Raw genomic sequence first — 21,442 nt, forward strand, 5'->3', positions numbered from 1 at the left:
CCATTGATTGAGGCCAGGGATCAAACCCACATACTCATGGATACTAGTCAGATTCGTTTCTGCTGCACCACAATGGGAACTCCTAGAAAACAATTCTAATGTATAACTAAAATTACTAAATAAACAGGAGGATTAGGGAGTTCCCTTGTGGCTCAGTGGGTTAAAGACACAGCATTTTCACTGCAGCAGCCAGCCTGGGTCGCTGCTGTGGCATGGGTTTGATTCCTGGCCTGGGAACTTCCACGTGCCATAAGCAAGGCCAAAAAAGAAAAAAAACTTCAGTGGTCACTTTTGCAGGGTAATAGAAAGCAACTGAAAACTGGGGAAAGAATCAAACACTCAAATTGCTTTTTTCCATATGATCTAGAGCAGGGGTCAGCAAACTTCTTCTGTAAAGGGCCAGATTTCTTCAGCTCTGTGGGCCTCTTATGGCCTCACTGGCAACTACTCAACTCAGCCTTTGTGGGCAAAAGCAGCTGTAGACCACATGCAAATGAATGGCCATGGCTGCGTTCTTAGAAAACTTTAATTACAAAAATAAACAGTGGGTTGGATTTAGCCTGTGGACCTTAGTTTGCTGACCTCTGATGTAAGGTAAGTAACTTTTTTTTTTTAGGCCCTCACCCAAGGCATATGGAAGTTCCCCGACTAGGGGTAAAATCGGAGCTGCAGCTACCAGCCTACACCACAGCCACAGCAACTCAGGATCCGAACCTACACCACAGTTCTCAGCAACGCTGGATCTTTAACCACTGAGCAAGGCCGGGGATTGAACTCGCATCCTCATGGATACTAGTTGGATTGTTTCTGCTGTGCCTAAACAGAAACTCCAAAGGTAACTAATATTAATGAGGGGTAGTTTGTCTTTTTAAAAATATTACAGCTGAGGAGTTCCCTCATGGCTCAGTGGGAAGGATCTGGCGTTTTCACTGCTCTGGCTCTGGTTACAGCTATGGCACAGGTTTGCTCCCTGGCCTGGAAACTTCCCCATGCTATGGGCATGACCAAAATATCTATATACATTAGAACTGATAGATGAAGAAGCAATGATACAAATAAATATTGCTATCTGGAAATTGCAAGCAAAGTAATAGATGTGGATGATAATTACCAGTGGTTGCTAATATCACAGGCAGACAATCAGATCTTAAGTACCTCATGATGTAAGGACACCATCCATGAAAGAATTTGCAGAAATAAATTTAAAAGGAGAGAGGAAGAGAAAGAACTCTGAAGCCTGATCAAGTCTTAATTCAGCTAACAATTTTCAAGAACTATAGGGGACAGGAGCTCCTGCTGTGGCACAGTGGGTTAAGCGTCCAGCACTGCTGCTGCTGCAGCGTACATCACAGCTCAGATTGGATCCCTTGCCCAGGCGCTTCCATATGCACCAGGTGCATCCGAAAAAGAAAAAGGAAAAAAAAAAATTAGAGGAAACAGAAAAACATGTTTAAAGACATGATGGGGTGGCATTTAACAAAATTTAGACAAGCTGTGACAAACTCCAGTCATCAGACAAAAACCTACAAATCCTAATTAGGAAGTTCTTCGCACCCGATGAAGAATGCAGAGCAGAATGTCAACTCCACTACCTCATTATTTCACAAGCTTTCAAAATCATGTCCCATCATTTCTTGATAAATCATTTCTGATTGATCCCAACATAAAGACTATACAAATTATGAAAAAAACTATTATTTTTGTTAAAGGACCAAAAATACCTTGTTCCTTCATCTTATTTAGTATTCACAAATATGCTGTAGGAAGCACAAAAACAATCTAACAACTTAACAAAGCTGAGAAATTATGGTCTCTGTGTTACAATGTCAAAACTTTTAAAAATCCCACCACCATATGCATGTACAATAGAATACTCCTCAGCCGTAAAAAAGAAGGAGATTTGGCCATTTGCAGCAACATGGATGGACTTGAAGGGCATTACACTAAGTGAAATAACTCAGAGAAAGGTGAATACCACATATGAATATGATATCACTCATATGTGGAATCTAAAAAATACAACTAGTGAATATAACAAAAAGCAGCCTCACAGACATAGAGAACAAACTATTGGTTACCAGTGGGGAGAGGGAAAGGAAAAGGGGCAATATAGGGGTAGGGGATTAAGAGGTACAAGTATGGAGTTCCCATCGTGGCACAGTGGTTAACGAATCCGACTAGGAACCATGAGGATGAGGGTTTGATCCCTGGCCTTGCTCAGTGGGTTGAGGATCCAGCGTTGCCATGAGCTGTGGTGTAGGTCACAGACGTGGCTCGGATCCCACGTTGCTGTGGCTGTGGTGTAGGCCGGCGGCTACAGCTCCAATTAGACCCCTAGCCTGGGAACCTCCATATGCCGCGGAAGTGGCCCCAGAAAAAGCAAAAAGACAAAAAAAAAAAAGAGGTACAAGTTATTAAGTATAAAACAAGCTACAACTATACAACATAGGGAATATAGCCAGTCTTTTATAATAACTATAAATGTAGTATAATGTTTAAATATCATAAATCACTATATTGTATACTTGTAACTAATGTCATATTGTACAGCAACTATACTTCAATGAATAAATAAATAAACAGAAAAATCTGACCACCTACCTGGCCACTACCATTTGATAGTTTCTTGTGATAATTGGCAAGACACATCAGTGGCTGCTGAAACCAGTAGGCAAAAGTTTGATGAGAAATGGGATATTTAAATAGTCTCAAAGTATCCCCCCAAAGATTATTTTTGAAGAGGAAAAACCATAACTTTCCTGGAGAACTCTGGCAGACCAAATTTTAACCAAGCGATCAAAATTAGCATCACCTATATTGAGAAAAATAGATGGTGCCGCTTAGAAGTCTTGAGAAGGACACATCAAAAAAGAGAGAGAGAGAGAGAAGGATACATCAATTACCCAGTGCTCTTGTCCAAAATATACAACCTGAATCTACTTCAAGAAACATCAAGGAGGGAGTTCCCATCGTGGCGCAGTGGTTAACGAATCCGACTAGGAACCATGAGGTTGCGGGTTCCGTCCCTGCCCTTGCTCAGTGGGTTAAGGATCCGGCGTTGCCGTGAGCTGTGGTGCAGGTTGCAGACGCTGCTCGGATCCCACGTTGCTGTGGCTCTGGCGTAGGCCAGTGGCTATAGCTCCGATTCAACCCCTAGCCTGGGAACCTCCATATACCACGGAAGCGGCCCAAGAAATAGCAACAACAACAACAACAACAACAAGAAGACAAAAAAAAAAAAAGAACATCAAGGAAAAAAAAGCTCCAGGTCCTATAGAAAAAATGGCTTATACTCTTCAAAAGTCAATACAAGACACAAATCAAAAACCTATTCTAGACTGAAGGAGACTAAAGAGATATGACAACTAAGTATAGCACAGGGTTTTGGACCCACTCTGGACAACCCCCATCCTCACCAACTTTTAAAATATTTCTTTTCTTTTTTTTTTTTTTTTTTTTTTTTAGTGCTGCACCTGCAGCATATGGAAGTTTCTAGGCTACACGTTGAATCGGAACTGAAGCTGCTGGCCTACACCACAGCCACAGCAATGGCCTGATCCAAGCCACGCCTGTGACCTACACCATAGCTTGTGGCAAAGCCAGATCCTTAACCCACTGAGCGAGGCCAGGGAGTGAACCTGCGTCCTCACGGATGCTAGTCAGATTCGTTTCTGCTGATCCACAATGGGTAATTTGTAAAATATTTTTCCTTTTCTTTTTTCTTTTTTGGCCATCACATGGCATATCACATTCCTGGGCCAGGGATCAGATCTCAGCTGCAGTTGAGACCTACACCTCGGCTACACCAGATCCTTAACCCACTGTGCCAGGCTAGGGATCAAACCTGTGTCCTAGTGCTCCAGAGACACTGCCGATCCCGTTGCGCCACAGTGGGAAATCCTAAAATATTTTCTTTTGCTACAAAAGACATGAGGAAGACAACTGGCAAAAATCTGTGTCTGTAGTTGAAACAATAGGACTGTCTCTATGCTAATTTTCTGATTTTGATCATTATATTCTGGTGAATGCCCTTGGTTTTAGGACATACACACGAAGCTATCCAGCCTGCAACTTACTCTCAAATGATTCAGGAAAAGAATCATAGAAAGATAGAAAAAAATGGGGGGGGGCTGTGTGAGCAGCATGTGAAGGTTCCCAGGCCAGGGATCAAACCTGCACCATAGCAAGTGACAATGCTGGCTCCTTAACCCACCGTGCCACAAGGAAACTCCCAGAAAGATTTTGGAAATGGAATAAATGTCAACATTTGGAGAAATCTAGGGAAAAGTAGATGAAAATCTTTGTATTATTTGAATTCTTTTCCTGTTCCCGAAAAAAATCGCTAAATAGAAAGTTTAAATTTTGTTTTGTTTTTTTGTTTTTTAGGGCTGCACCTGCAGCATATGGAAGTTCCCAGACTAGGGGTCAAATTGGAGCTGCAGCTGCCAGCCTATGCCACATCGACAGCAATGCCAGATCCGAGCCATGTCTGCGAACTACGTCACAGTTCACAGCAATGCTGATTCTTTAACCGACTGAGTGAGTGATGCCAGGGATGGAACCCACATCCTCATGGATGCTAGTTGGGTTTGTTACCTCTGAGCCATAATGAGAACTCCTAAAGTTACAATGTATATGTATGTATGTATATATATAAATATATACATATATATGAATTATTTTATGCATGTCATCCTGTGGATAGCTATTTGATTAAGAACTCACATAAACTGGTAATACTTTTAAAGTGATACGTAAATCTTTGCAAAGTGAATTGATAACCATGTAAATTTCAACACCTACACTAAGAACTAAAGTTCATGACTACTTTGTGTGTGTGTGTGTGTGTGGCCATGCCCACAGCATATGAAAGTTCCCAGGCCAAGGATCAAACCCACACCACAGCTGTAACCAGAGCCATAGCAGTGACAATGCCAGATCCTTAACCCACTGAGCCACCAGGGAACTCCTGATGTACTAATTACTTTTGTTTAAGCATGTCTTGTTCTCCCTGATGATACCATTTAATCATTTACTATAAAAAATACTTTTAAATACTGTAAGAAAATATCTGCTTCTTAATATATTAATTAAAAATGTTGGTCACTATCCATCTTCAAGTCATAATACTACTATAAATCACTTTCATGACATTTCTCATATCTCTCTTTTTTGGGGGGTGGGTCTTTTTGCCTTTTTAGGGCCACACCCACGGCATATGGAGCTTCCCAGGCTAGGGTTCCAATTGGAGCTGTAGCCACCAGCTTACACCACAGCCACAGCCACAGCAACATGGGATCCAAGCCGAGTCTGCAACCTACACCACAGCTCATGGCAACGCCGGATCCTTAACCCACAGAGCAAGATCAGGGATCAAACCCGTGTCCTCATGGATGCTAGTCAGATTCATTAGCTGCTAAGCCATGACGGGAACGCCACATTTCTCATCTCTTTTTATATCCCAGAGATTCATTCCACGATGTTGATGCTTAGTTTTAGCTTTGGACAAATCCTGGTTTTAAAACACAGTTTGTTCAGCCAAAATGTTAATTCAGTGACTGTCAAACACTACCACTATCTCCATTTTCCCTAAGAGGGCCCTGGGCACAGGGGCACAGAGCCCGACCATGACTGGGCTGAGGTCCAAGGCATGGCCAACTATGGCCAAACCCTAGTCCCAGACCACTTGGCCACATACACTGCTGGTTAGTGCAGTACGCTCCTCCACCCCTCAAGCCTCGGGCTTCTCTCCTGTCTTTCACTGCAAGGTCCGAGAAGCAGCTCACTAGGGGCTTCCCCCAACTCCAGACTCTCTTTTCAAACCTATCCCCATCCCTTCCTGCATCCACTCTCCTAAGGAGGGTCTGGGACCATGCCCATGAACATCATCTCCTTCCCACTCCAAAGCTTCAGACCAGAGTTCCCGCCATGGCGCAGTGGTTAACAAATCTGACAAGGAACCATGAGGTTGCGGGTTCGATCCCTGGCCTTGTTCAGTGGGTTAAGGATCTGGCGTTGCCGTGAGCTGTGGTGTAGGTCGCAGACGCGGCTTGGATCCCGTGTTGCTGTGGCTCTGGTGTAGGCCGGGGGCTGCAGCTCCGATTTGACCCCTAGCCTGGGAACCTCTATATGCTGAGGGAGTGGCCCTAGAAAAGGCAAAAGGCAAAAACACACACACACACAAAAAGAACAGAAAAGATCACGTTGTGAAGTTGAAATATGAAGTTTTTCATCTCGTCTATCTCTAAGATGCCTACTATACTGCTCTTCTTTGCATGCTACCTAGAAGCATTTCAATAGATAGTATGATTAATTAGCAGTGACTGTGTCCAGTGTACATGCAAACTAATATGCACGCATGTATAAGAAAGTAGGGCTCGTCAGGAGTGGGAAGGAGGTAGCAGACCCTATAACGAGTTGCACATGACACTACTACATATTGTGGTACCTAAGGAACCAAGTTACCACCTCAAGATGTCAGAAAGAAGCACAGGGGAAACTGAAAGGGAGAAAAGAGGTTACATGGAACTGCACGGCAAAGAAGCATTAAGACTGCCATGAACACCATGTTGGAAACGATAAAGACACCAATCAAGGCACTGAATCTACCCCAGGCAGAAGCAGTAATTAAAAGTGCCTCCTATTAGGGAGTTCCTGTTGTGGCTCAGCGGGTTACGAACCCAACTATTACCCATGAGGATGCAGGGTTGATCCCTGGTTTTGCTCAGTGGGTTAAGGATCCAGCATTCCCAAGAGCTGTAGTATAGGTCCCAGGTGTTGCTTAGATCCTGAGTTGCTGTGGCTGTGCTGTAGGCTGGCAGCTGCAGCTTCAATTCGACCCCTAGCCTGGGAACTTACATATGCTGCAGGTGCAGCCCTAAAAAAAGCAAAAAAAAAAAGGGCAAAAAACAAAAAGTGCCTCCTATTAAAAGACTGGGAATGCCTCCAAAAAGAATGAATGCAGGAATATTGGGCATTACTCCGTTTTTGCTCATACACCATTTCTTTGTATCTTGCTCCAAATGGCATTTTCACCTTAACATGGCTGTCCATTTTCAGTAGACAGGAAATTCCAGCATTGTGGCCGGAACGATGGCTTTGCCACCTTCTGGAGAGGCAAGTCTGGGCCCCTCAATTACTCTCTCAGTCTCAGCTTCCTCGTGGATCAAAAGAGGTTGTACTATCAGACACACAGGAACAGTTGTAAATGGTGTGACATAGTGCCCTGGAAGGACGCAGGTGCCTGCCTACAGGGCTGTGTTTTCAAACACTGATGTTTAAATACTTATTCTGCCAACAAATGTCTATGAATCATTCCTCACAGGTCAGGTGTTCAATAAAGAACTATTCTGAGGTACGTTTTCTGCATGGCATTGTTTTCTGCAGGGGTGGCTGTGGATCTCCAAGATGTGGGGAGGATGAAGCTCCAGGAGGCTCAGCTGAGTCCTGCTTCCATCCCTCTTGACACCTTGATGTTGAGCAAGCCCACAGTCTCCCTGAGCTTGGGCTCCTCACCAGCGGGGAGAGCAGGATGGTCCCTTCCAGCTCGGAGGGCTGCAGGGTCCCCATGCACAGTCCTTGCACAGGAATCTCAGGGAGGAACGGCCCCGTGCCCTCCCAGGAGGTCCGTGGTAAAAATCCAGCAGATTCTGGCGACTCTGCTATATCCTTTTTGGAATATATGGAGAAGAGCATCATTCCAAACATCAGAAATCATTGCTGCCGACAAAGCTGGACTTGTAAAGTGATCAGCTTTTCAGACCGCTCATTCCTACTTCTTTTGCTTTTCTTCCTTATCATCTATTTCTTAATCCCGGTTACTGTCTCTCATTTACACCTTTGTTTTTCCACACACTTTCTAGAGACATTCCTACCAATCATGGCCCCATTCACTTTACGACATATATAAGACATTTATCTAAGTTTAGTGCCTCATAATATGCAGATCTCCAGGAGGGCTTAGCTAGGACCCCTGGTGCCTCCTCAACCTCTACCAGCCAGATTCTGAAGCCCCTTATTAATCTTTCCACCATGTAATTATTTTCAGGAAGAGACCACCTGGAAGATAATTTGGTAAGTGAATGAAAATGCACCAAATTACCTGATTCCTAATTTCAAACCATCACACACACACACACGCAGAAAAGGAGTGGGGGAGAGACTGATACACTCTCTGAAATTCTGTGTAAACATTTAGTACTTATTTAACACTCAATTTACTGAAAGAGTTACAGGTGATTGGGACTGATGTTTAACTTACAAGAACTTTGAAAAGCAACTTTTAGGCCATGTTGGAAGATGATATAAGAAAACGAATGTATACATATGTATGACTGGATCACTTTGCTATACAGTAGAAATTGGCACAACATTGTAAATTGATACTTTAATAAAAAATTAAAGCAGCCAATTTATAAGCTATTTTATAAAACACACAATAAGGAAATAACATTTGCATGCTTGGTTCACCAGAGCTTGGTTTGTTAACCAAACTATGTTGTAATCCAAATTGCAGGGATGGCGAGAGAGCGAGCCGCCTCCCCTGCCTCCTTCCACGCCAAAGACACCCTTGTGTATTCTCCCAAGCCTCAGTGATTTCAACCAGGAAAAACAGTCCCCAAGTTCAGAAAAGTTCATGTCTATGTCAGTTGATCACCATTTTTTCCTCTCAAGGTGGGCAGCATGTGGGGCTGGGGTTCCTGGGGCCGCCCACTAAAGGTATTTATTTGTTTTTCTTCTCTCAATTTCTTTCTATTGAAGTAGAGTTGATTTGCAATGTTGTGTTAAGTTCTGCTGTACAGCAAAGTGATTCAGTTACACCATTTTTTTAAAATATTCTTTTCCATTATGGTTTATCGTAGGACACTGAATTATAGTTCTCTATGCTCTACAGTAGGGCCCTGTTGTTTATTCCCTCGTATATAATAGCTTACATCTGCTAACCCCAACCTCCCACTCCATCCTTCCCCCATATCCCTACCCCTTGGCAACCACAGTCTGTTTCTGTCTCATAGATAGGTTCATTTGTGCCATATTTTAGATTCCACATATAAGTGATATCATATGGTATTTGTCTTTCTCTTTCTGACTTACTTCACTTAGTATGATAATCTCTAATTGCATCCACTGAAGGTTATTTCACGCCTCTGGGGCACAGACAGCACTGGCGCACAGCTCAGCTGCCCACACTCCCTTATACAACTGTTTATATGGGAAGGTCCCTTCCCAGGTCCAGTTTGTAAAGTTGGAACAAATCTACCCACCCTCCACACGGACTGATAACTCACATCAGGATTTCTGAACTGGGAAACAAAGGTCAGCTGCCCTTCTCCAGGGAGGGGGAGGAACTAGTGACATTAGGCATGCGTGGAAAGTCACGAGGGTGGACTGGGAAGACCCCGACCTTCGACTCACAACCAAGTTCAAGTCTATGTGCTGTCAATTACCAGTTGCATGACCTTGAACAACATACTTGACCTCTACGAGTCTATCTGTCTGGCGGCAAAATGGGAATAACAAGTGTCTTCTTAGCAGGTCAGAAGCGATGACAAATACTAAGGTTTTAGTGACCACTGCCAAGTCCTTTCCCAGTGGGGTGGGGCTGTCAACACTCTTCAAGAACAGTATCTGGGAGCACCCACTTCACCATACATTTGCCAGCACTGAACGGTCTTCTAAGACAAAACCTTTGTTAGCTTGGTAGCCAAAGAATTGGTTATCTTTTTTTTTTTTTTTTCAATGGTGGCACCTGCGGCATATGGAAGTTCCCAGGCCAGGGACTGAATCCAAGCCACAGCTGTGACCTACAGTGCAGCGGCAGCAACACCAGAACTTTTAACCCACTGTGCCAGGCGGGGGATCAAACCTGAACCTCCACAGTGACCCAAACTACTGCAGTCAGATTCTTAACCCACTGGGCCACAGCGGGAAGGTTCTTGTCTTTATTAGCATTTCTGACTATCTGGGAGGCCAAACATAGTTTCATATACCTAATGGGCATTTGTACCTCCTTCTTTTGTGACTTTATTTATATTTATTTTATATTTACTTTCTACAACTAGGGTGAACACTTGGGGCCTTGTTCCTCCTCTTGATGAAACAGGTTTCTAAATGGCTATAATGCAGTTTGGTTTGTTTGTTTGTCTCTTGAGGGTCACACCCACAGCATATGAAAGTTCTCATGCTAGGGGCTGAATTGGAGCTGCAGCCACCAGCCTACACCACAGCCACAGCAACGCAGGACCCAAGCCAAGCCTTCAACCTACACCATAGCTCACGGCAACACCAGATCCTTAACCCACTGAGCGAGGCCAGGGATCCAACCCCTGTGTCCTCATGGATACTGGTAGGGTTCGTTAACTGCTGAGCCATGACGGGAACTCCTATAATGCAGTCTTGAAAGCCTGCACATGACCATTTCCTGTCCTGAGGATCCCAGGTAAATGGAATGATCATCCATTACTTCCAACAAAAACTCTTAAAAAGTGCCATGTCCAGGAAAGCATTTTTATGACTTAATTTTCCAACTCTGTTCTTTAGTGGTTTTTTTTTTTTTTTTTTTGCTATTTCTTTGGGCCGCTTCTGCGGCATATGGAGGTTCCCAGGCTAGGGGTCGAATCGGAGCTGTAGCCACCGGCCTACGCCAGAGCCACAGCAACACGGGATCCGAGCCGCGTCTGCAACCTACACCACAGGTCACGGCAACGCTGGATCCTTAACCCACTGAGCAAGGGCAGGGACCGAACCCGCAACCTCATGGTTCCTAGTCGGATCCGTTAACCACTGCGCCACGACGGGAACTCCAATTTTCCAACTCTGAAGTGTATTTCTAGGCTAAAAGTTCATTTCCATGAAAATCCATAGGCTAGCCACATAATGAAAAGGGAAGATCTAGGGTTCTGAACCTAAAACCTCTAGGTCCTTAAAGGCATCTGGCAGTTGAGGTCTAACTCGGAGCATCTCATAAAGAAGCGGTCCAGTGCCCCCAGTTGTTCCCTGAGCAGCGTACGCAGCATAGAGGAAAAGCCGAGTTCCCTTCACTCCCTCGATGTTCCCTCATTCCCAAATGCCAAGATTTTGGAAACGGCAATTATGTCATTGTTCCCTAAATCCAATCCAGTTTGGGAGATGACAATAAAACATGGGACATATAAAAACCTCCTCTAAAAATACATTATTAGATTAGCCAATATGGGGCAATTTTTCCCATGCTTTTAAGCGGTCAGTTCTTTCCCATCCCCAAGGACTTATCACATCCCACATCTGTCCCTGACTCCAAGTGGCTTGTGTTTTGATCCCCTCCTCTAGCTCCCTTCAAAGCCAGCCAGCTCCAGACAATAAAAAGAGGAAACATTTCCCCAGTGTGTCCTATCTCCCAACCAATGCACAAACATTTCACTATTAACATGCAGCTAAAAGGGTCTCGACAAGTCTGGCTCTAGAACTGGGTACCGAGGAAGGGCCTGTGGTCTCCCTACTGCCAACAAACCCCCAGCCAACTTACCCTTGTACTGAGTTGTTCTGAGACTCTCAATGCCATCCAGCCAGCCAATGCGCTGCCCCTCAACTTATGCAACCCCACCCCTGTATTTTTCTACTTTCCCATCTTCAGCTCTTGGGCTCGTCTGCAAAGTCAGGAGACAGACCAACGCCTACTGTTCAGAGATGCTGCTAGGGAGCATCCTCTGTCTGCGAGCAAAGAGAGACTGACCTTCTTCCCAAAGTTTTCAGTCCCCTCTCCTCTCCTCTCATCTTTTTTTTTTTTTTTTTAATGAGCAGTCTGCCACCTACGCCACAGCTCCACAATGACGGATCCTTAACCCACTGAGCGAAGCCAGGGATCAAACTCGCATCCTCCTGGATACTAGTTGGGTTTGTTACCACTGAGCCACGACACGAACTCCCCACCCCTCTTCTCCTCCATTCACAGTCCACCCTGCCCTCTGGCCCCTCCAAACAAGCGCCCCTTCCAGCATCCTGCACGGACTCTCCTTGCCACAGCCCTTCTTAACTGGGTTGTCCATTTAAGACATTTAAGATGCTGGTTTTCCAACATCTTCCGGGTTACACAGACAGGAAGTGAAGTATGTAAGGCAGGCAGGGGCAGGGAGGAGGCTGCTCGCAGTGTGGGAGTCTGGTGTGCGATCTGGCTGAGGAGTGAGGGATGGGCCACCCGGAGGGACTAGTCCTGGTCACAGCACCTTGACACCCTATTGAGAAGCCTGAAGCCAATATCTCTCCCCATTGACCTTTCTCATCTCTTCCTGCCTGGAATACTGCTCTCTGTAGGCACCAATTACCTCCTAATTAGAGAATTCCCAAAACCCCTTTTGACTCCTCATGGCATCTGACACGGAGGCCCACCCGTTCCCTGTTCCTCCCCCCCAGCTCTCCTCCCACCTTAGCCAGTGCTCCTCCCCAGACCCCTCCGTGAGGGATCCACCCTGAGCATCCTTTTCTCTTGCTCTCTTGCATCATCCTGTTGCTTCAGATTCAACTATTCCCTCGATATCCCCTCCAACCCAAGGAGTCTCCAATGAGACTTGGCAATCCTGCTAAATCAGAGCCTCTGACAAACCTTGGGGGCTGTTACTGCTAGAAGAGTTCGTAAACATCCATCCAGCATTGGGGGTGGCGGGGAGAGCACAGATGGAAGGCCAGGGTCCCACCTGCAGGAAGTCACCCCACAGGTCGCCTAGGCTCAGACAGCAGGAGGTAACTGTGACATCAGCCACTTTCTTCCTTCCTTCCATCTACCACCTCTCCCCACACAAATTCAAGCAACCATCCCAGTTTCTCTCATCCTACCCTCCCCTTCCATTCCGACACTCTTAAGCCCTTTTTACCCAAGTCCTGGACTCCTTCATCTCCTAAGCATTCCAACTCCTCCCAGGTCCTCTCCTCACAATCACTATGATCCCTCCAAGCACATGTACAAGTCACATCACTTCGCAGCAGAACTGTAGGTGGTTCTCTGCTGCCTCTTTTCTTTCTTCTTCTTTTTTTTTTTCTTGGTATTTCCAGGGCCACGGCATATGGAGGTTCCCAGGCTAGGGGTCGAATTGGAGCTGTAGCTGTTGGCCTGCACCACAGCCACAGCAATGCAGGATCCAAGCCACATCTGTGACCTACACCACAGCTCATAGCAATACCAGAGCCCTAACTGGAGTTCCCGTTGTGGCTCAGTGGTTAACGAATCCCACTAGGAACCATGAGGTTGCGGGTTCGGTCCCTGGCCTCGCTCAGTGGGTTAAGGATCCAGCATTGCTGTGAACTGTGGTGTAGTTTGCAGAGGTGGCTCGGATGCCGCCTTGCTGTGGCTCTGGTGTAGGCTGGCGAATAGCTCTGATTGGACCCCTAGCCTGGGAACCTCTATATGCCAAGGGAGCAGCCCTAGAAATGGCAAAAAGACAAATATATATGCCAGAGCCCTAACCCACTGAGGAGGGCCAGGGATCGAACCCATGTCCTCATGGATACTAGTTGGGTTCATTACTGCTGAGTCACAATGGGAACTCCTCTGCCGCCTCTTAAATAAGACCAGATTCCTTCACTGGAATTTAAAATTTAGCCCCTTATCTTTCCAAACAAATGGAAGAACTTGCCTTTCCCCAAATGGCCCTACGCCTTCCCTCCCTCCATGCCTTCGCTTTCCCTGTGGTGACATCTACCTCAAGACGGGGTGAATAACTTCCACTTTTCACTCTAAATACCTTTGTATTGTTTGCATTTTTTTAATATAATTAAGGAGAATTACTTGAATTGAAGAATGATGAGTTTCAGGGACCAGTTTAAAACAACCTCCTTTACCTGCCTTCCTTGATCATGTCAGCCCAAGACAATTTTTCTTTTTATTCTGAGAATTCTTTTCTGAACTTTATTGACTCTTAACATGGACTTCCTATTATAATGGCCAACATTAACATTAGTAATACTAAGAAAATAAAAATAAAAATAAATAAAAACATTAGTAATACTAACATTACTTCTACCTAACTCAATTTTTAAGTCCTTCAGGGCAAAGCTGGGTTTAATTCATCCTAAAGCTCACAGTCCCTTTGTCATTGTCCATGATAGGTCCTCAATAAATATCAGATGAAGTCAAGGACTTTATCATAAGGATGCCAATTGAACTCCCCCAATTTAGCAAGCAAAACCTGGCTCTAAATAGGAATATAAGTAGGATCTTTTTTTTTTTTTTTTTGGCCCCACCTGTGGCATGTGGAAATTCCCAGGCCAGGGATCAAACGGTGCCACAGCAGTAACCAGAGCCACAGCAGTGACAACGCCAGATCCTTAACCCACTGGGCCACCAGGGAACTCCATTAGAAGGATCTTTACATTATGGACTTTCCAGTAAGTTAACCATTTCAATTCTTTTTTATGCCACAAATGTTGGGTAACTGCACATCACTGCAAAGGCTGGAACAGTCTGCATTGCAGGTTATACTGTGAGTGAGTGTGTGTGCATATACACGCACTAGCCTACTTTCTCCTCAAGATTCCCTCAAAGTGAGATTAACAAAGAATGAGACCAACCTCTAACTTTCCAAAATTACAGCGGAGCAAGCAAGTATGCCCTGTCAGAGTCATTTGCCCAAAGAAAAAGGACTGACAGGGTTTGAGTCCCTCCACAGAGTTTGTCACCAAAACTTTGGCAACACATGCAGGGCCCTTGTAAATGCTCATTCCATGTGAAAAGCCCTCTTCAAATCCTGAGTTATATTTAGCAAAAAAATGGAACCGAAGTTATATTTAGATGAAAGGGCTTAAAAGAATTTTACCAAAAGCAATGTTTATGCTGATCTTCCAAAAGAAAACGTTTTACTTAGCTTTTACACGCGACTCCCAACAACGGAAAACTTCTCACAAAGATTTCTGCTTGGGTTCCTTTGTGTCAGGAAGGAAACAGGAGCACCCAGAATATGGGAAAAAATGCCCGGGGGATACGGTGGAATGGAAGGACTTAAAAACGGGCCCACATTTGGAAGACAATAATCTCATACAGAAATCTGAGTTGAGATGGTCTGAGCAATGTGTGAATAACTTGGTGCCTGAGATGCACCACAGCAGCTCTAAAATGCATAAGCTACACACTTATACATAAGCTATAGAGATTTATACAGAACTACAGATTTCCTCAGCAACTCTACCTGGAAGTGCTCTTTGCCCAGTGTCATGAGCGCTCACATTGTGGTCCCAGTTAGACCCCTCTCTGTCACTTTGGAGCTTGCTGACCGAACCACATGCCGCATTTTCTTTGGGGTTCTGATAAGTCCAGCTTTTTTTTTTTTGTCTGTTTTTTTAGGGCCGCACCCATGGCATATGGAGGTTCCCAGGCTAGGGGTCTAATCTGAGCTGCTGCTGCCAGCCTACACCACAGCCACAGCCACACCAGATCTGAGCCATGTCTGCGACCTACACCACAGCTCATGGCAACGCCAGATCCTTAACCCACTGAGCAAGGCCAGGGATCAAACCCACAACCTCATGGTTCCTAGTCAGATTCGTTTCCACTGCACCACAATGGGAACTCCGAGTCCAGCTATTTTTGTCATCTGCTTTCTCCTGGGTTGACTTATATTTTCCTAAGAAAATCCTAGTCAACTACACCAACGTGGTTTAGCGAACTGAAGCCTTTTCCTGAATCAATGTATAATTCCCGTGACTGTCGGAAGGAGTGAAAGATGGTCTGTGGCGGTTCTTCCTCTCTTTAGGCCACAGGGTCCAGATGAGAATGAATCACAGTTCAGAGGCTTGGCACACACCCCGGGTTAAGGGGACCTCTTCTCTAAAGAGCCTCAGGAAGAGGCCACTTCCCAGCCTCCCAGCCAAACCAGAGTGGAGGGCAAAGGTAAGGCCTGGGGAGGCGGCTGGGGCCAGAGACTGGAGGACTGGCCAGCCCCTAGTTGTCCCAGAAGGAATTTTGCCAGTGGGGAGGGTACTGTGGCCCTGCTGCTTGCTATTCCTAGGGTCAATTAATACCCTGAAAACACTCCAGCCAGACCTTACTTTTGCCTCTGGCTTGGTATTTCCAGAAAGTTTGAGCCAGAAGAGGACTGAGGTCACCCAATTTTACACCACTTATAGGCCTTAGAGCAGCAAGGCCTCAAGTTGTGAAATTTAGAGGTGAAACCAAAAAAGACTGAGGCTGCTAAAAGAGACAGCAGATCAGATATTCCGGGCAGCACCCCCTCACCCCTCAGCCACCTTCCTCCTCCCCTGTATCGATCTACATTCATTTTACAGGACCCCATGGAGGGCCACTCTGTCTACACCTTTGGTTTGCCTACAGTGAGAATCACATTAATTACATTAATTACATTAATTACATTAATTACATTACATTAGTATGATCATCTCAGTCCCACAGTCCAGACAATCAAGTGCTTAAGTGTTTCCTCACTTGCTTGCTTTCCTAACAGTCACTGACCCCCAAGGATAAAGTCAAATTAGCAGGTGCCACTGAGCTGATCTAACTGCAGGAAACTTCAATGAACTTTGCAACCAGACTGGTCAAAGCCCAATGACAGGAACCCACGGGGCACAGAAACGAGAAAGACACTGAACCTACTTCTACGAGGACAATTTGCCCATGAGATACGCCGGAAGAATCAGAGTGGGGGAGTTCCCGTCGTGGCACAGTGGTTAACGAATCTGACTAGGAACCATGAGGGTGCGGGTTCGGTCCCTGCCCTTGCTCAGTGGGTTAAGGATCCGGCGTTGCCGTGAGCTGTGGTGTAGGTTGCAGACGCGGCTCGGATCCCACATTGCTGTGGCTCTGGCATAGGCCGGTGGCTACAGATCCGATTCAACCACTAGCCTGGGAACCTCCATATGCCACGGGAGCGGCCCAAGAAATAGCAACAACAACAAAGACAAAAGACAAAAAAAAAAAAAAAGAATCAGAGTGGGACAGGACCTATGAAGTCCCTCATGAAGGATCACCAGCAAGTGAGTCGAGGCTCCAAAAGGAGAATGGTGACCGGGGCCCAGGCAGGGAACAGCTGCAGGGATGAGCAGGGACAGTCAGAAGCAGATGGAGGGGAAAGGTCGACTTCCTAAGGAGGACTCCAAAAATCCCCCACAGGCCTGGATTTAGGAATCAGGAATCCCCCAGACCAAAAAGAATCAGCCTCTGGAAGCGCGTAGGCAAAAAAGAACATGTAAGAGGATAGAAAGAAGGGTGGTAGAAAATGGTAGAAGGAAGGAGGGGACTGACACAAAAATCTGTCCCACTTGGGTGCTTGAGGGGAGGGGGAAGAGCGGCATCTGAAGACAAGCAGTTGTCACCACTCCAAGGAGTAGAATCAAAATGCCCTAGTGAGAAATGGGTAGGGGAGAGTAACAGCCAGCTTCAGTGAAACAACTGGTCATATGCGTGACTTTATCTATACCAGGACCTGGATCGGTGCTGACTCACAAAAATGCCAAACTCCTCTTCCCAGACATCTAAAGCTAAAAATGGAAAGAAAAAAAAAAAAAAGACTTTTCTTTTGTCTTTTTAGGGCCGCACCCTCGGCATATGGAGGTTCCCAGGCTAGGGGTCTAATCGGAGCTGTAGCTGCTGGCCTACACCACAGCTCATGGCAACACCGGATCCTTAACACACTGATGGAGGCCAGGGAAACGAACCTGAGACCTCATGGATCCTAGTCTAGTTAGTTAACCACTGAGCCATGAAGGGAACGTCGAGAAAAGAGACTCTTGATAGTGTAACCTTCTCACACAGTTATAGAAACTCGACTAAAACTTTCAGAACCGAGCACACCTGCAGGTGTGCAAGAGAATTCCTGAAAACCTAAACAAAGTTGCTGCAACTTGTTTTGCTTAACTTTTACTCCCTCCTTTTTTCTTTTAATATGAATGAGAAGAAGCAACAGCCAGATGTCCACACTCAGCTCATGTTCAGAACTTATACTCAGGACTTCGGGAATGCTCCCAGGCAAGGCCAAAGATGTAGGGTCTTCCCTGCTTGAAAGGTTAGGGGTGTGTGGTCCCCTCTAGGTTGGTCAGAGTCCTCAACCTTCACTCCCACACGCCAACTCGCCAAGAGAGCTCCAACACTGACCGCCGAAGCAAAAGCCTCCCCTCTCCCTGGCCACTGTACCATGACAGCCGGGCTGGTCCATTCAGCACCACCGTTTCCAGGCGGTCCTTTAATTATGATCGTGATTTAAGGACAGCTTGAGCATAAAGTGAACTTGTAGGGCCAGCTCCTAAAACGCCAAACACCTCCCACCCTGAATCAAGCACGAACAGGCAGGCACTGGGAAATTGGGCAGGAAGCAAAGAGAGCCACTATGGTGCCCGTGGCGCCCAAGCGGCTACAGCGCAAGAGCCTTGCGCATAGTAGGCAGACGTTAACCCAAGATCTGCCACCCGTTCTAGCACCTGGGCAGGGGGCCGTGGGGTGAGGTGGCAGTTCAGGGGACAAAAAAGCCTGGCAGTCCCCGGGCTGCGCCCCTTGCGACGCGGGGGGCGGGAGTTAGAGCCCGGGAGGGGGCGAAGGAATCCTCCCTCATTTGCACGTCGTCTGGGGCCCGGTCAATTTGCTTAATCACGACTCTAAATGCCAGCGCGCAGCACACAATGCGCGCCCATTAACAGGTTTAAAGTGTCGCAGCGCTCGCTTTAAATGAGAAAAGCCGGCAACAAAGGGGGAAAAAGCCAAGTTCCTCAACTTGAAGAATGTCTCGATTCGTCCTCGAAATCGTCTCGGCGAGTTTGCAACCCCGAGCTCTACAGAAAAGTTGAGGCCGGCGCGCGAGGGCTTGGAGGCGGTGGGGTGGGGTGGGGTGGGGGGTGCGGTTGTGAATAACCCGCCACGAACACTGGATTTCTTAGGAACCAACTCACAGCTGCCCAGCGAAAACCGGAGTCGTAGAGTAACGTCTCCAATCCAGGTCCCCCGGCCCCACTGCCCAACTGCCAGGGAAAGCTGACCGATTTCCAGGAAGGAAGCACGACCACCTCCCCTCTCTAGCCCAACCAGCACATATCCAAGCTTTCCTTGAGTGCGAGTCAAGAATTTTGGAGTCCAAGAAAGCTCCCAGAAGTGAATCCTCAAAGCCGCTCCCCAGCAAAAGAGGAGAATGTAAAGGAACTTTCCTTTCAACCAGGCACTGCCCAGCGCAGCCTCACCCTCGACCTCCAGAGCAGTTCAACTCCGTGAGCAAGTTCTGCCCAGGATCCACACCGGACGGCCCCATCCCCCACCCCGTCGCCAAGCCCGGGGGGCGCATCTCGGGGGCCCCCGCGGTCCACTAGCCCCGGCGCGGCCGTACAGGCACTCACCGTGCGCGCTCCTCCGGGAGACAGGGGTCCGTTGGGGAGGTACGGGCTGCTCAAGTCCGGGATCATCAGGAACGGGTACCCAGGATAGGGGGGGCCCTTAAAGAATGCGCCGTCCTGGGGCCTTCGTACTGCGGGAGAGACCCAGGCGGGGGTGAGGCCGGGGCCCCCGGAACAGCGCTGCGGCAGGGGACCCGGAGCGGGGACAGGGACCCAAGCACCCCCCTCGCGCGCCCCAGGACGGCTGCAGCCTACAGCGGGGGAGAGCAGGGGGGCAGCCACGGGGGAGAGGGGGGATCACAGGCGGCCTGGGCTGAGGCGCCCAGCGCCTCGGGGCGGGGAGTGGGGGCTGCACGAGCCGGCACGTACCTTCGGCGAAATAGTCCCGCGGCTTCTGGAAAGCGTCCCGGGCGGGCTGCGGGCGCCTCTCCGCCTGCAGAGGAGACACAAAGGCGAGGGCGGGTGAGCGGGCGCGGAGCCGGGGTCCCCCGGGATCGGCCACTGGAGCCTCCTCACCTCCGAGTCTGAGCTGCTGCTCTGGTTCTCCGACTCGTTGACCAGAGACGACTTGACCTCATCCAGATCCCGCTGAGCCGAGGCACTGTCGCTGCTCGGCTCCTGCTCCTCGCCCCCCTCGTCCTGGAAGGGGATCAGCTCGTCGTTGGCCCCGAGGTCGTCCCCTCCGCCGGCCGCCCCGGCGCCCGAGCCGCCGCCGCCGCCGCCGCCTCCCCCGCCGCCGCCGCCGCCGCCGAGCTGGGGCATGGTGGGGCCGCGGGCCGGGGCCGCCGCTCTCGGAGCCCCTGGCCGCCCGCGCCCGGCCCGGCCGGGCACCCGCCCCTCCCTCCCTCCCGCTCGCCGGCCCGCTTCGTTAGCCGCCGCGGCGGCCGCAGCCACAAAGTTTGACAGGGCGTGGCCCGGCGGGAAGCGGGGCTGCGCGGCGGGGCCGAGGCGGGGGAGGCTGGGCTCGGGCCCCTACAGCAGAGCAGAGCCCAGGTCTCCCCAACTCGCCGCCGCCTGCTCCGCCGGGGCGTCCCAGCGCCTGGCCCGCTGGGGAGGGGCGAGCGGGGAAGGAAGGAGGGACCGGCGCGCGGGGTAGGGGGGCCGGAGGGAGGAGCCCCGGCTGCAAGCTGACACCCGCGCGCCTCTCGGAACCCGGAGAGCTCCGGCGCGTACACACTCTCGCATTCACACTCGCAAGCCGCTGGCTCACACCTTCCGGGGCTGCACCTCCCCTCAGCGCGCACGGCTCTCGCCCGCAAACTCGTCGGGACCCCCGGTACGCACCCCGGCGACCCTGCCCCCACCCTCCCGCCGACCTCTCGAGTTCGGCCCCCACCCCTAGGCATCCTCCTAACTTTCTTCCCGAGTATCCCCAGAACTCCGCGCTCGCTCCACACCCCCTCCCACTATATCGGCTCGCTGGCTGGGCGGCACTGCCCCCTGCGGGAAAGCTTTGGACCCACAGACGGCTAGGGACAAGGTGCCTGGAGTCCTCCCAGCGCCGGATCGCTTCTGGCCCGGTCTCCCTCACTGGCTGCGTAGGTCAGGGGCTTGGGGAAATGAATGGCATCCGGGATATGTCCGGCGACCTTCAGCTCTTCTTTTCTGGGGAGTTCCCTAACGCTCTCCACCCCACCCCACCCTAGGCCAGGTTTTCGACTTTGTTCAGGTGAGCAGAGTCACTCCCGCCGAAATCCCAAAGATCGCCTTCACCTCATAGTTTCGGACTAGGTCCTTAGTTGAATAACTCACGTCTTGGGTTCAGAAGGAATTCTGATTTGGTTCGTTGTAAAGGAAAATTGTCGGCCCGTTGATCTCTGAAGTGTTCACGAAGCTATCTCAGGAGCCAATGAGCATGTGAAAAATGCCCAGCCAGCCTCGTGCTTAAATGCCTCCTGTAACAACAGTAAAATATCCCTCCAACCAGTTTGGGAAAGTCTGACGAAGTGGATCCTGTCAACGGGAAGCTGTTGGTGAGAGCCTCCGTTTTAAAAGTAGACTGGGGAGGAGTTCCTTTTGTGGCTTAGCGTGACTAGCATCCCTGAGGACTCTGGTTCTATCCTTGGCCCCGCTCAGTGGGTTAAGGATCCAGCTTTGCCGTGAGCTGTGAGGTAGGTGGCAGATGTGGCTCGAATCTGGCATTGCTAGT

The 21,442-nt window shown here is 48.5% G+C and overlaps 1 protein-coding gene across 1 annotated transcript in view; it reads right to left on the reverse strand.

Moving 5' to 3' along the window:
* TCF7L1 (transcription factor 7 like 1) overlaps positions 1 to 20,294 on the reverse strand; it is a 181,137-nt gene extending 160,843 nt beyond the window's left edge. The window contains exons 1-3 of the mRNA XM_047781650.1: positions 19,810 to 20,294; positions 19,663 to 19,726; positions 19,297 to 19,424 (exon numbers count right to left, since the gene is read on the reverse strand). Coding sequence (XP_047637606.1) covers positions 19,297 to 19,424; positions 19,663 to 19,726; positions 19,810 to 20,055 — 438 coding nt within the window. The 5' untranslated portion in view covers positions 20,056 to 20,294. The remainder of the gene's footprint in view (positions 1 to 19,296; positions 19,425 to 19,662; positions 19,727 to 19,809) is intronic.
* Between the last annotated feature and the right edge of the window lie 1,148 nt (positions 20,295 to 21,442).

Source organism: Phacochoerus africanus, chromosome 5 (genome assembly GCF_016906955.1).
Source record: "Phacochoerus africanus isolate WHEZ1 chromosome 5, ROS_Pafr_v1, whole genome shotgun sequence".
NCBI lineage: Eukaryota > Metazoa > Chordata > Mammalia > Artiodactyla > Suidae > Phacochoerus > Phacochoerus africanus.